The 14766-nt window shown below is 30.3% G+C and overlaps 1 protein-coding gene across 1 annotated transcript; it reads left to right on the top strand.

The window, feature by feature from the left end:
• Window positions 1-7897: 7897 nt before the first annotated feature.
• Window positions 7898-10146, top strand: LOC21402237 (probable xyloglucan endotransglucosylase/hydrolase protein 28). The gene is made up of 4 exons (XM_010107246.2): window positions 7898-8265; window positions 8362-8462; window positions 8737-8945; window positions 9299-10146. Exons 1-4 carry the CDS (start codon window positions 8055-8057, stop codon window positions 9798-9800), a joined length of 1023 nt encoding a protein of 340 aa, XP_010105548.1. The 5' UTR covers window positions 7898-8054; the 3' UTR covers window positions 9801-10146.
• Window positions 10147-14766: the final 4620 nt, after the last annotated feature.

Raw genomic sequence — 14766 nt, 5'->3', positions numbered from 1 at the left:
TACATGGTATTCTATACGTAATTTTACGACAATGTTTTTTAAAGTCTTGGATTTCACAACGATTTCTGAAATTAGCTATTATGAAAGTTTTTAATGAAGGTTTTTAACTCCCGATAAATTATTTTTCACGTGCTAACCTGCATATAAACAAATCAAATAGACAATGTAGAATATAATGAGATCTACTAGTTTTAAGTTTAGTTAAAATTAGGAGTATAAGTATATTTTAGGTATTATATAAGTAGACAATAGTACTCATGTTTTTAACAAAGACACTAAAACCGTCAGGTGTTTAACCGAGACATTTTAAACTTGAGGTGCTATTAGGGAAAAATGAGTAAATTTTAGGAGTTTCCAATATTTTTAATCCAAACTTTATGAAACAAATATTATATTTTTAATCCAAAATTAAAGTATAATCTCATGTATTATAAAGTTCCGTCAATATTTTATATGAACTCCAAACTATTGATCATGTTATACAAATTAATTTAGAACCTATTTAGTTCGTTGATTCGAGTTTTTAATTTGAGTTTAGATGTGACTTTATATGATAACTTTTTACTGTAATAAAAAATTTAGATGTTACTATTTCTGAGAGCTTTTTACTGTAACAAAACTTAAATTTTAAACTCTAATCAATAAAATAAACGAGACATTATTACACATATAGATTAATTAACAAGAGTCTCCACGGGGTGTCCACTACAAATGCAGGGTAGTGTCTGCAATTAAAAAAGTTTGTACCGGAGGGGACCCCTTGATTTAGTAAAGCTCAATGCCATTTAAAAAAAAAATTAAAAAAGTTTTTAAAGCTCACGTGCATTGCATCAGCCGTAAGCTCCAATGGTTCGCCTTGGGATCATCTCATGTGATCCGATCGCCCGTGCAAGTTCCCCATGCACACTTGCCAAGAAAAAAGAGAGAGAGAGAGACCGCGCACACATGCAGTGAGAAGAGCCGAAGACATAAATTTAAAATTTATTTAGTTCATTAATTTGAGTTTTTAATTTAAATTAATATGTAATTTTATATAAAATTTTTTTATTATAATAAAAAAGTTAAATGTGATTATTTCTGATAATTTTTTACTGTAGTAAAACTCAAATTTTAAATTTAAATCGGTGAAATGAACGAGGCCTTAAGTATCGTTTAGTTTATTAATTCGAATTAAGATGTGATTTTATATGAAATTTTTTACTTTAGTAAAAAAATTAGATGTGATTATTTTTAAGAGTTTTTTATTGTAACAAAACTTAAATTTTTAAACTCAAATCGGTAAAATAATATAATTGTGATGTTTTATTAGTTTTGAATATTTTTTTATGTTAATATGATTTTAATTAGATTTAACGTTAACAAATATAAAATTTGAGATTATTTATTTAATTTTTTATGTATTAAATAGTATTTAATCAACTATAGTTTTGTTACCTCAGTTAATGAAAACAAACCTTAAAATATGAAAAAGGCAATTAAAAAACATTTTAATAGTTAGACACTATGCTGGACATCAAAACTGGACAAACACTAACAATAGATGATCTTACTATAAAAAAAAAAAAAAAAAAAAAAAAAAAAAAAAAAAAAAAAAAACTCATTAATAATATCCTACCTATTATTGGAACCATTTTTTTTAATCAAATTTAGTTAAATATTTATGTTTTTTTTTATAATGTTTGATTCTTTCTTTTCACTAATATATATTTCACACTCTCCATTACCGTTCAAAATAGCACAGCATAGTAAATCTTCCCTAACGTGCACCGCCGGCCTAGTGGAGGACAACAATACACACCCCCACACGGTCGCAACACAACGCACACAGACAACACCGTTTTGAGTCCTTTCTCATGCAATGCCCTACACGTTTCCCCAGACACTTTTTCTCACCCCCAAAACCTCCTTTTATTTCCCTTTTTCTTTTCTTTTTTTTTTTTCATCTCGTTTTCGTTTATCTCTAAACGCGTGAAATATGGGACCCACATGAATGGTGGTGGAAAAGGGCAGGCGACGCCGTTTTCAACGGACGTTAATGGAAGAAGTCAGGGACTGGGAATAATGATTAAAATGGGAATTAAACTTCAACGGGATTGCTCCACCCCGTGATTAACGCCGTTAAGTTCGGGTTCCGTAGTCAGAGAAAAAGATGAGATCCCGAGAGAAGAGTCAAGACTCAAATAGACCACAAATTACGGTACAAAATCTCTCTCCTTTATTATTAATTTTTTTTTGGGTTGGAGTACAAAAATCTCGTGTTGATTCATTTGTTGGTTCTGAGAAGAACTGGGTGGACAGTAGGAGATTCAGAGGTGGGGCCCAGCGTGGTATTAGCGGGGCAACGGCTAGTTAGTAAATTGGGCAAATACTATAGGAAGGTTGGAAGAAAAAGGAACAAGATGTCACCTCAGCTGCTGTTTTTGCTGACTTCACTGCCAGGAATTCTTCACTCCTTTTTTTGAGCTCACCCGACACTATTTTACCAGCCAATCCTACTACCTGCAATAATACTTATTAGCCCTCGTTTAATCGTTTGGGTTCCCTAGTATCACATTTAATTTTTTTTTATTGTGATAAAAAAATTTATATAAATTTATATTTAAATTAATGAATTAAATAGGTTAATCGTTCATTTAAATTTTTAATTTAAATTAATATATGATTTTATATAAGATTTTTTTACTGTAGTAAAAAAATTAAATGTGAGATTTTTATTATAGCAAAACTCGAATCGGTGAAATGAACAAGACCTATAAAAATGTTAGTTTCACTCTTTCTACACTTTGTGCGTTTAGAACTCGTTCTAAAATAATTTTATTTTTTATATGAAAATAAAAATGAAAACGTTTTCAAACTCAAATAGAATTCATTTTTAAAAATGCGTTTGCTAATTTTATCAAGAAATTATTTTCAGTATAAAAAATCCATTAATATATATCTCTCTCTATACGCTCAAGAGAGGAGAAAACGAAAATAAAAATCAAAAATCCATTAATATTAAAATCACAAATTTACTTTGCGAAATTGAAGTTACAAATTTACCTTGCTGCCAAAAATATAAAATCACAAATTTATCTTGTAGCTGTGAAAAGAGCGATGTAATCAAAATTTAATGTGATAAAATGCACTGCTTTTGAATGAGCTCGGATTTGGTGCAACCCAAGTACCCAACACATGTTCATCAGTGCATGTAATATATTATCAGAGAGGGGGTTATAAGATTGATCATTGAAGTTGGTATTAAATAGTAAAGTTCCATTGGGATATTTCCCCTAAAAAAAGTGCCATTGGACATTGATATCAAATAAAGATCCTTTACTTGTCAAGAATTTTGGAGTTTAATTAAAGAGTATCTTTATTGTCTTGTATACTTTATATTATTGCATACTATTGTGGCAAAAGTTGAGACTACAATACAATATATTATTTAGCAATATTGTATAAATCTAAATTTTATCGAAGAGAAAACTATAATGATTTCTTTGTGTAACATGCATACAAAATAAATAACTTAATTATTTCTTAAAACGTAAGAATGCCCGTGGTTAAAATGGTAGCAAAAATAAATATTTTATGGTTTGAGATATATTGTGGTTAAAATGATAATAAGTAGAGAATCATTAGTGTTATTCCGTTCTCACTCTTATCATCTATAAAAGTAAGCAGACGTTTAGTTTATGAATTTAGAATTATTTTTGATTTACGTGTGTTTTTTATGAGAGAAAATATTATAACGAGTCACGAATCATGATGCGAATCATGACACGAATCTTTACTCTAAATGCAACATAATTTTGCTACCTATCAGTGTAGCGTAAAAGGGCATGATCCGCGTCTACTTAAAAAAAATGAGTCCAGCCTCGTATAAACTATCACGAATTTATTGTCACAATTTATTTAAAGAAAAAAAAATTATTTTATGGTTGTCAATATTTGAACTTGGGGATATAATGAAAGGAGAAGATTCAACTTCCCAATTAACAAGTGGTGACAAGTTAAGTCCAGTGAAAATATCCCAGCCCGCGTCAACGGCCTCGTTCACTTCACCGATTCGAGTTTTTAGTTTTAGGTTTCTACAGTAAAAAGCTCTCAGAAAATGTCACATCAAAATTTTCTGCTACAGTAAAAAGTTCTCAGAAAATGTCACATCTCAACTCGAATTAAAAACTCGAATCGGTGAAGTGAACGATATTGAGTTTCATTTCCAACGCCTCAAAGTTCATGAAGGAAAAAAATAAAATCCCAGTAACCCAATTGAAATGTCATTGACTATTTGAATGTAAACAAAAATTTTCAAGCATTGAAAAAGGAGAAAAAAGAAAAAGAAAAAGGCAATATCCTAACAAAATGAGAAGTGAGAAGCGTGTGAAAATAGAGAGGTTAACAACCACTTTTTTTTTTTTTTTTTTTTTTGTATTTGTTGTTTAATAGGTAGATTTTATTATCTAATTTTTTATTTAAATAATAATAATATATAATATTAATGTAATACACATATTAAATAATTAAATAATAAAAAAGAGGGTGTCTAAATAAGGTCTTATTTATTTCACCGATTTCAGTTTTCAGTTTTAAGTTTTTACAGTTAAAAGTTCTCAAAAAATGTCATATCTAACTTTTTTGTGACAATTAAAAACTCTAAAAAAATATCACATGTCAGTTCGAATTGAATGCTCAAATTACGAATGAAGCCTAAGGCCTAGTTCACTTTATAGATTCGAGTTGAGATATGATATTTTTTTAGAACTTTTAACTGTAGCTGAAAAAGTTAAATGTGATATTTTTAAAAATTTTTAATTATAAAAATTAAAAATTAAAAACTCAAATCAGTAAAATAAATGATACTTAAATAATGTTAATATTTTTCTTTAAAGGTGGTGGCAGTGATAGTACATGCTATAGGCTCCTCTTAACTTCAAAAGTAGATGTTCAACAGTTGGCATTTCCCAACTTCTTCTAAAGCTCTAGAACTATAATATCATCTTCTTCCGTTCTTTGCCATAAAAACGCAAAATCCCAAAAATAAATCCACTTCAAAATTTATTGTGGCACTCCAAGACTCCCAATTTTTTTCATCTCTATAGGTCTGTTCATTTTGTTGATTTGAGTTTAGAATTTAAATTTTTTTACAGTAAAAAGCCCTCATAAACAATCACATCTAACTTTTTTACTACAGTAAAAAGCTCTAACATAAAATCACATATCAACTCAAATTAAAAATTCGAATCAGTGAACTAAACGGACCATATATATTCACCGGCTCACCCACCAAATCTCGCCACGTGGCATGAGCGTGTCATTTTCTTAGGCGCCGAAATTAAAGAAAAAAAATCTGACCCCACGCGATGCTCGTTAATGGGCCTGGTTGTGGTGGACCGAGAGCGTTTTGCACTTTTTCGTTTCATTAAATGCCCTGCTCAATCCAAATCTATTTACAAACATGCCACTCAAAGCGTTGGTTGTGGCAAATCAGAAATTTCGCGAGAAATGCGAGGGTAATTTAGGATTTATATCCGCTTACAGCCTTACACTACCATCAATTGGACATATCTGAAAAGGGGCGGCGCCTTGGGCGGTTCGGTTGCCGGGTTGAGGGTGCAACCATTTATTTCCTGCTCCTTACCTTTTATTCTTTATTTTTCTAATTTATTTATATGTGTCATGATTATGAAATGAAAATTTTTTAAAAATTTAAAAGGGAAAACTCTTTTTGCCCCAAAAGTCTTAATAATGATTGTTTTTGCCCTAATGATTTATTCTTTCTTACACTGTGTGCCTCCCCCGGCACTGTTGTCCTATTCCTTTTTATTATTATTTTTTTTAATTCTCCCACTTTTGTTGTTATTATAGTAGAGGTAACACTTTATCCCTCTTGGAAGAATGAAGGACTTCAAAGTTTTTTTTGTTCTTTTTTTTTTTTTTTAAATTTTCAGGGGTGAGTATTTTATTTTGAGTCTTGTAGGTGGGATAAAGTGTCCCAAAATCATTGTATAGAAGGAATAATTGAATTTGGAATGTGCAATGTATATAATATGCTATCACTATATGTCTTTGTTTCTTTATATATGTATGTATTTGGCGTATAAGATGTTCTCCACTCTTTGTGGATCATGAGGTTTATCCTCCACCCACTAATGAAACCACATGTTATGGATTATCTAAATAGATTTTCTTATAAACCAATGGAGGACTTTTGTTATCTTCATACTTTTTTAAAGGTGTTATCTTCATTTCTTTGTACTAAAGTTTTTCTCCAACTATTTTTTATTGATATATGTTAAACTCAAGTATACGCTAAAAGTTTTTCCCTAACTATTTTGATTGATGTAAGTCAAATTTAAGTATACGCTTATTGAAAGATAATAAACCCCAAAAAAAAAAAAAAAAATGCAGAAAGATTACAATTGAAACGCGGTGAGATATTTAATTATAATGCTCATTTACATTTTGCTTATAACCAAGTTATAGCATGGTTTAAATATAGGGTAGAATTTCAACAACAACAAAAAAATGTATAGGGTATATTTGGACAAATATTTATTTAGGGGATATTTACTATTTTTGTACCAATCGTATGTTTAAGCTAAGCTATGAAGGACATTTTTGTCAATTAATACTTTATTGTAGGTTTATGAATAAACTGAAAAGGGTAAATTCATCAATTCGATTGTCAAAATCAATTGCTAATCTTTAAAATGTAAAAAATTAGTATGAATTTTAAATTTGAAGGTACAACTTTGTGAACATCTAAAATTATAAGATATATAATAACCTTATCTATATAAGTTTTGTAAAGGCAGGTATTGATATTAGATAATTAAAAATGTAATGTCAAGAGACTTATTAAATTGCCTTCACCTGCTCTTGAGAAAATTGGTAGTAGACAAAAGTTTTGTGCTCCAATATTGAAAATATCATTATAGAGAAAATGAAAATTATTTTCAAGGTTCAAAATCTCAATTGCAATTAGTGTTTGTAACTAATATATCTTCATATTCTTTTTTTATTGTAAGTTGACCTGAGCATTTTATTTGATAAATTGAAAATAAGTTATGGTATAAATTAGGGAATAAAAGTTTTTCTTTTTTTTAACTTGGATGGGGGATTCAAATTCTAATTCATTTTCATATAATTAAATGTGAATTACTGTTAAATTATGATCTATGCCTGCCATAACACTAGATTAAATTCACAAAGACTAGGAAGGATGACTAATAGGTGGAACTAGCCAAACAAAAAAAAATGAAAAAAAAAAAAAGGAATAGAGCTATTTTGGATTGTATACATCATATTTTTTGACATTAAACAATGATGTCAAAATGTCATCGCTAAAAATTGCAAAAATTTCAATAAACAAATAGTTTGGTCCCGTTTATTTTACCGATTCGAGTTTAGAATTTGAGTTTTGCTACAGTAAAAAGCTCTCAGAAATAATTACATCTAACTTTTTTGTTATAGTAAAAAATTCTCACATAAAATCACATCTCAACTCGAATTACAAACTCGAATCAGTGAAGTAAACGGATTTTAAGGTATGTTTGTATACATCCTAAGACGAAAATCATCCTTACCGATTAGCAAATGAGAGAAAAGCCACAAATGTTTTCGAAATTAAAAAAACCAGCCCAATAGAGAGAAAACATCGAAAACACAAGCCACGCCAGAGAAAAAGGAAAGAACAAGAAAAAGAAAAAAAGAGAACAGCTCAAGTCCTCCCACTCACCAATAAAATGAGCTGCCCATTGCCCTTGTCTTTCTTCTCTCATCAGCCCCTTTTCGGCTCTCTCTATCGCCCATAGCTGTAGAGAATAGACATAATAGAGATATTCCACGCCTCTCTCTCTCTCGCTCTCTCTTCTTTCTCTCTCTTCCTATATATAAAACACAGAGAAAAAGAAATACTCAAGAACAAGAAAAAGATAAATAGAATAGGAAATAAAAGAAAAGAAACAAAGAAAAACTGAACAGCCATTGTTTCTCAAAACACACAAGAGTTGAGTTTCTATTAAGAACAGAAAAGAAAAAAAAAAACAGAAAAACAGAGATAATAGGATATGGGTCACTCTTATCTTGGATTTCTTCATCTTCTTCTTCTTCTTCTCTGTTGTTTGTTTTTGGGCGTGATTGTTTCTGGGTCAACAGCCAAAACCAGTGACTTGCCGATTATAGCCTTTGATGAAGGCTACACCCAACTTTTTGGGGACGACAATCTTTTGATCCACAGAGATGGAAAAACTGTTCATCTCACTCTTAACGAACGAACAGGTCCATCTTCTTTTTTATTTTTATTTTTTAAAATTTTGTTGGGTTCTTAATATGGGTTTTCTCTTCTGATTTTTTGTTTTTGATTTTTTTTTTCAGGCTCTGGATTTGTGTCTCAGGACCTTTACCTTCATGGGTTTTTCAGTGCTTCGATTAAGTTGCCTCCTGATTACACTGCCGGAGTTGTTGTTGCCTTTTATGTGAGTAAAATCTTCATCTTTATCTTCTCTATCAGATTAAATCATCAGTAATAAAAACTCTGTTTTGGAAAGATTGTGACTTTTGGTTATCACTTTTGTCTAAACCAGATTTTCTGTTTCATATCTCTCTCGTTGAGTCCAAAACTCATCTCTCACATGGTTTTTCAATAAAGTTCACAGTTTTCATCTTCTTTTACGCATATCTTCTGTTATATATATACCAGTGGCCTGAGAGACAAAGAAAAAGAGAGAAAAATTAATCTGTTTGTTGCAGATGTCGAACGGAGACATGTTCGAGAAGAACCACGACGAAATCGATTTCGAGTTCTTGGGGAACATAAGAGGAAAAGAATGGAGGATTCAAACTAATGTTTATGGAAATGGAAGCACCAGTGTTGGCAGAGAAGAGCGCTACAATCTTTGGTTTGATCCTTCTGATGATTTCCATCACTTCAGTATTCTCTGGACCGATTCTCTGATCATGTAAGCGCCCCTTTCTTTTACACACATATATGTATATATCTACATATGTATATATATATATAAATATATATGATTGCTTCTCATAAGCTGTGTTTTATTTTGTTTTGTTTAATTATAGTTCTCTGTTTCTTCCAAAAAAACCATTTTTCTTGGTTTTCATGATTTAGACGATGATTCTCTCCGGGTTTTAATTTTTGGTGATGATTTAGCATTGTGAATTGTACATTTTTTTTGGTCCAGAATCTAATCTTATACTATTTTGAAAAAAAAAAAATCAAATAGTTTTATTTCAGAGATATTCACCTTTCCTTTTTATCTGAAATTGTTTTGTTTTTGTTTCTGTTTTAATGCAGATTCTATGTGGACAATGTTCCAATTAGAGAGGTGAAGAGAACAGAGTCCATGGGTGGTGACTTCCCATCTAAGCCAATGTCGTTATACGCCACAATCTGGGACGGATCAGATTGGGCCACTAATGGTGGAAAATACAGAGTCAATTACAAATATGCCCCCTACGTCACGGAATTCTCCGACCTCGTTCTCCACGGCTGCGCCGTCGATCCGATCGAGCAGTTCTCGAAGTGCGACAACTCGCAGGATTCCGAATCCGTCCCCACTGGCGTCACACCAATGCAGAGAACCAGAATGGAGGGCATTAGGAAGAAACACATGACATACTCGTATTGCTATGACAGAGTTAGATACAAGGTCCCTCCGCCGGAGTGCGTGATCATCCCACAGGAAGCGGAGAGACTCCGGTCGTTCGACCCCGTCACATTCGGGAACGGGCGGCGCCACCACGGGAAACACCGCCGCCACCGGAGCAGAGCCACCAGCCAAGCCACTTCCGCTTGAGAAAACAAGACTCTACTATGTATGATGATTATGAGCATTACTTTCTACATTGATGATGATTCAGCTGGGTCAGTTCCTTTTGTTTTTGTGTATAGAGAGCGCAGCACAGATTTATTGAGGTTGATAAGATTAATAGAATTTCTTAATATGGTTTCTTCGATGGTGGAATAGAAATTAAGGGGGGGTTGTGGTATGTGTATAGTTCTTACCTTTTAGGTCTTCTCGTCCTCTTTACCATTTTTCATGATGTTTGTCTTTGGCTTTTTACATAATGAATTTCGTGATGATTTCTGTATTTTGATACGCCCTCATGGGTTCAATAAATCATTTTTAGTTTATTGAATGACTTATTTTTGCATTGGAAAATTTTATGTTAGGGTGAAATTGGCCGGACAAGTTTTTTTTAGCTATTTAATTAAATTTCAATGGCTTGATTTATGAGTAGGAGTATTTTTATAATTTAAGGTGCATTGGTTTTAATATAGATATTGTAAATTGGACAGTTAGAATTAATTTGGTTAAAGAAGCTCACGATGGGGCAAAATAATGTGGCTTATTGGAAAAAAAATTTAAAAAAAAACTATAGGAGATTTTAGTCCAAGAAAATAAGGAGACGTATGGTTTATGGATTAAAATCATGTGATTAGAATTATTTTTGATTTATATGTATTTTTTATAAGAGAATATATTATAATAAATCATGAATTATTATTCAAATTATAGTTTGAATCTTCTAATCAAACATTTGATAAATAGTAAATGGTCCAAATTGCTATTATGATATGTATTTCTCAACTAGGGCGGAAATTTTCTAAGAAACATCCGTGTTATTTATGACATAATACATTGCATGAGTATGGTCTTGAAAAGAAAAATTAAAGAAAAATATAGAGAAGAAATAAGCGTGAACGCAAGTATGTTTTCATTTGGTCTCAATTCCCAAATTTATGTTCTTTGGTTTCACTCTTATTATCCTTTTTTTTTTTTCCCTGAGGTGAGACTTGTCGTGTTCAGTAGGACATTTTTGTGAATGGCAATTGGTGGAATCCAAAGTCATATGGATGTGACAAGTGGTGAAGAAACGGTGCAGCAAATTGGCAGTACATTTGGACTCTTAGCTCCCACTGTACACGCATGGTTAGGTTTGGTTTGGTTGATGAAATTGGTTGAAGAAATAAGCATAAATAATGGGGAAGATTTTTCTAGTAGACATTTAGGAGAGTTTGGTACACATAATAAGTGAGATTTATATTCTCAAAAAAATGATAAAAGGTGATATAATTTTTTAAAAATATACGTTAAGTGTAGGAATTTTTTCTTAAATTTTCAAAAATATCATTTTATTGTGTTTAATTGTATTATTGTGTGGTTTTTTGTTGTTGTTTAAAGTAATGTAATCTAATACATTGTAATGTGATTTTCTTATAAAACCAATAATTTTAAACATTTAAAAAACCAGTTAAATTTTATAATTTGGGTGATTATATATTTTTAACACCATAGATTTATTTTTTTTAAATATTACAAAAAAGTATTAAATTGTTAAAAAAAACTCTTAACGAATTTTGTATAACAAATTAAATAGATAAATTTAATACATTAAATTACCAAGTAAAAAAGGAAAAGATACTTAACAAATTAAATAGATAAATTTAATACATTAAATTACCAAGTAAAAAAGGAAAAGATACTTAACAAATTAAATAGATAAATTTAATACATTAAATTACCAAGTAAAAAAGGAAAAGAAAAAACACGTTGGTCTTTCTATCTATCGAACCAGATCTGCTTCGCAATGTGGGGGAGGTGGGCTAGCGACGGCGTTGTGGGAGGAGCTGCGCCGGAGGCGACTACGACACAGGTGGTCGAGTGACGAAAAGGAGCTGTCGATCTAGAGGGCAGAAACTAGATTTGAGGGGGTCTAGGTTGGTTCTTTGTCGTTGGTCGCGCGGAGCCATGGCGAGCTCTATCGGCGATTGTAGGACGCGAGGGGTCAGCGAGGGTGTGAGGGGGAGGGAAGCGAGTTGCTTAGTCGGGGAAGATGATTCCAGGGAGGTCCGACAAGATCTGTCGAGGTCCAATGAGATCCGACGAGTCCGACAATATGCGGTAAGGACAGACGAAGCCCGGCGACGTTGTGTGAGATCCGGAGATGGAGGGGATGGACAGGGTGGGTGCTTGGGCTGTTGATATTTTCACGTGTTCCATGGGATTGAGATATCTGGGAATATAAGGGCCGTTTAATTGCTAATTAAAATTTTTAATTTAATTTAAGATGTAATTTTATTTAAATTTTTTTATTATTATAAAAAAATTAAATGTGATTATTTTTAAAAAAATTTTATTTTAATAAAATTTAAATTTTAAATGAATTGATGAAATAAAAAGTGTCTAAATAATATTTTATTGGGTGACATTTAAATTACTTAAAAAAGAGAAAAAATGAATCTTATAGTATTTACTTTCTTAAGAATATAAAATTTACAATTTTTGTACTAAATATGATAATTTTAGAGATTCTTATTCTCATTTTTAAAATTATTGTGTACCAAACATCTTTTTAAAAAATTAATCTCGTTTAATTTTTTATTTAAAATTTTAATTTAAATTGAGATATAATTTTTTATAAAATTTTTTTACTATAATAAAAAAATTAAGTCTAATTTTTTATAATTTTTTTTTACTGTAATAAATTAAAATTAAAAACTTAAATTGAAAAACTAAACAAATTGGGTTTCAGTAGTCAAGTTTGCACAAAAAGTTATCTGTGCTATTTTTTTTTATTTATTTAATTTTACGTGATTTTGTTGACCCCAACAATAGAGAGGTCAGAAATATCCCATAAGTAATGAATTTCAGAGCGTTGAAAGAGGGAAAAAGAGGTTAATAAAATCTATTAATTGTGTTTTGGGTAGTTGGGAAAAGTTGGCTTGTTGTTTTCTTCTTGTCTTTTTTTTCCAACGGGAGAAGACATGATTGTAATAATTATACAGGAGGAAGAATAAAGAAGGGGAGAAAATAATAATGCAAATAAGCAGTATTTATCAAGGTTTGGAAACCTGCATCTGATTAGAGTACAAATTGGAATCATTGATGATGGGAAAGAAATCTTGCAATAATATTTGCTCACACTTTTTACTGTGAAAGAAATTATTATAACACCCCAAATTTAGTTCAGTAGGAAACTTGTATTCTTTTGTTGGATTTGGATAGATAGCCTTTTGTGGTCCTTTCTAAATATAGTCCAAAGAGCCTTCCTTATCAACTTGATTCATGTTATTTTGCCTATAGGTAAAAAAAAAAAAAAAAAAAAAAAAAAAAAATAAAAGAAAAAAAAAAAAAAAAAAAAAAAAAAAAAAATTCACAAACTAAATGTGAAGACAAAAACAGCTAGCGAAACCCAAAGAAATGATAACAAAAAAGATCAACATGCATGCAGTTAGAAACATCAATTTAATGCTCCGTTCATTTCGCTGATTCGAGTTTAGAATTAGAGTTTTTCTACAGTAAAAAGCTCTCACAAACAATCACATCTAACTTTTTTACTACAGTAAAAAGCTCTCACATAAAATCACATCTCAACTCGAATTAAAAACTCGAATCAACGAACTAAACAGGCCCTTAAACAAATTTTCTTGTTTTCTGGCAAAAATTATAAGATGAACCCTTTTTCTTTTCTTTTCTTTTTTTCTTTTTAAACAAATTTTGTTGAGGGTAAAAGAACATCGATTTGCTGTTAACATTTAAATAAAAAGAAGATTAAAAGAACACTTAAATAAATCATTAGGAAAGAAAGTTTATATAGTTTGGAGAAGTTGTTTTCTATTTTCTTCCTTTAGCCATTTGATTAAAATTCAAACTTTCTTGTGATTGCGTCTTAAATTCAGGACTCTTATTTAACGGTCTGATTCATGAGTCTGTAATTTTTTTATGTGGTGCGGTGCAATATTTTAAACTTAGATATTTCTAGATCATACCATTAAAAGTTAATTAAATGGTTAATTAAACTTAATTTACCAACTTATATTAACCGTGTAAACTTTAATTAGTTTGCATAACATGCAATAAATTACATGAAGTGGAGTGCTAAATACACTCCCTTACAGACTCTTTTATAGATGTTACTTTATTTTATTGACATGTGTCATCCTACTTTTTCAAAACAAATAAACTTAATAATAAGTCACTTCTTTTAACCATAATTATAAGAGGGCCACCTCCTTTAAGAACTAAGCCTAGGATTGCACATTTTCTATACAAATTGTAAATATATATTCACTTCACTTTTTTTTTTTTTTCTATCTGTTATTTATGAGAATGCATCTTAGTTTTGGTTCTAGATTTCTAACAATGACCTAAATATTCTAGTAACAAAAAAAAGAAAAGAAAATTGTTGCTTTTTTAATTTCTAGTTTCTCTCTCTCTTTTTTTGGGTTGGTTATATGCTTGGAGAATTCTAATCAGAATCCACCCAAAAGAAAGAATGTGTATTCAATACTATTTCAAAATGACACATAACATTTAGGGCATGTTCTTTTGTCCAAAAAACTAAAAAAAAGACAACTCAAGTTTCAACTTTATTCAAGTTCACGTTATTTTAAGTTTCAACTTTATTCAATTTTACTCAACTTTATTCAAGTTCTAACTTCAACTCACGTTATAATTCAAATTCAACTCAAAAATTACACTCAAGTTATACTCCAAAAGAACAACTCATTAGTCATTTACAATCGTTGATGTTTTGAGTAAAAAAAAAAAAAAAGCTTCACCTTTATTAAATAATAAAATTTTTAATTTTTAAAAAAAATAAGAAAAGGTATGTTTATACGTCTTTCAAAAAAAGCGTATATTTATTTGTATATGTAATACACATATATATGCATTATATATTATAATTTAATTATATTATGTATTAACTTACAGATTAAATATATTTATACATGTATATATAATATAGCGCAACGTA

The sequence above is a fragment of the Morus notabilis genome, unplaced genomic scaffold, assembly GCF_000414095.1.
Source record: "Morus notabilis unplaced genomic scaffold, ASM41409v2 Scaffold102, whole genome shotgun sequence".
Lineage (NCBI taxonomy): Eukaryota > Viridiplantae > Streptophyta > Magnoliopsida > Rosales > Moraceae > Morus > Morus notabilis.
This window is presented reverse-complemented; position numbering and strand designations above follow the sequence as displayed.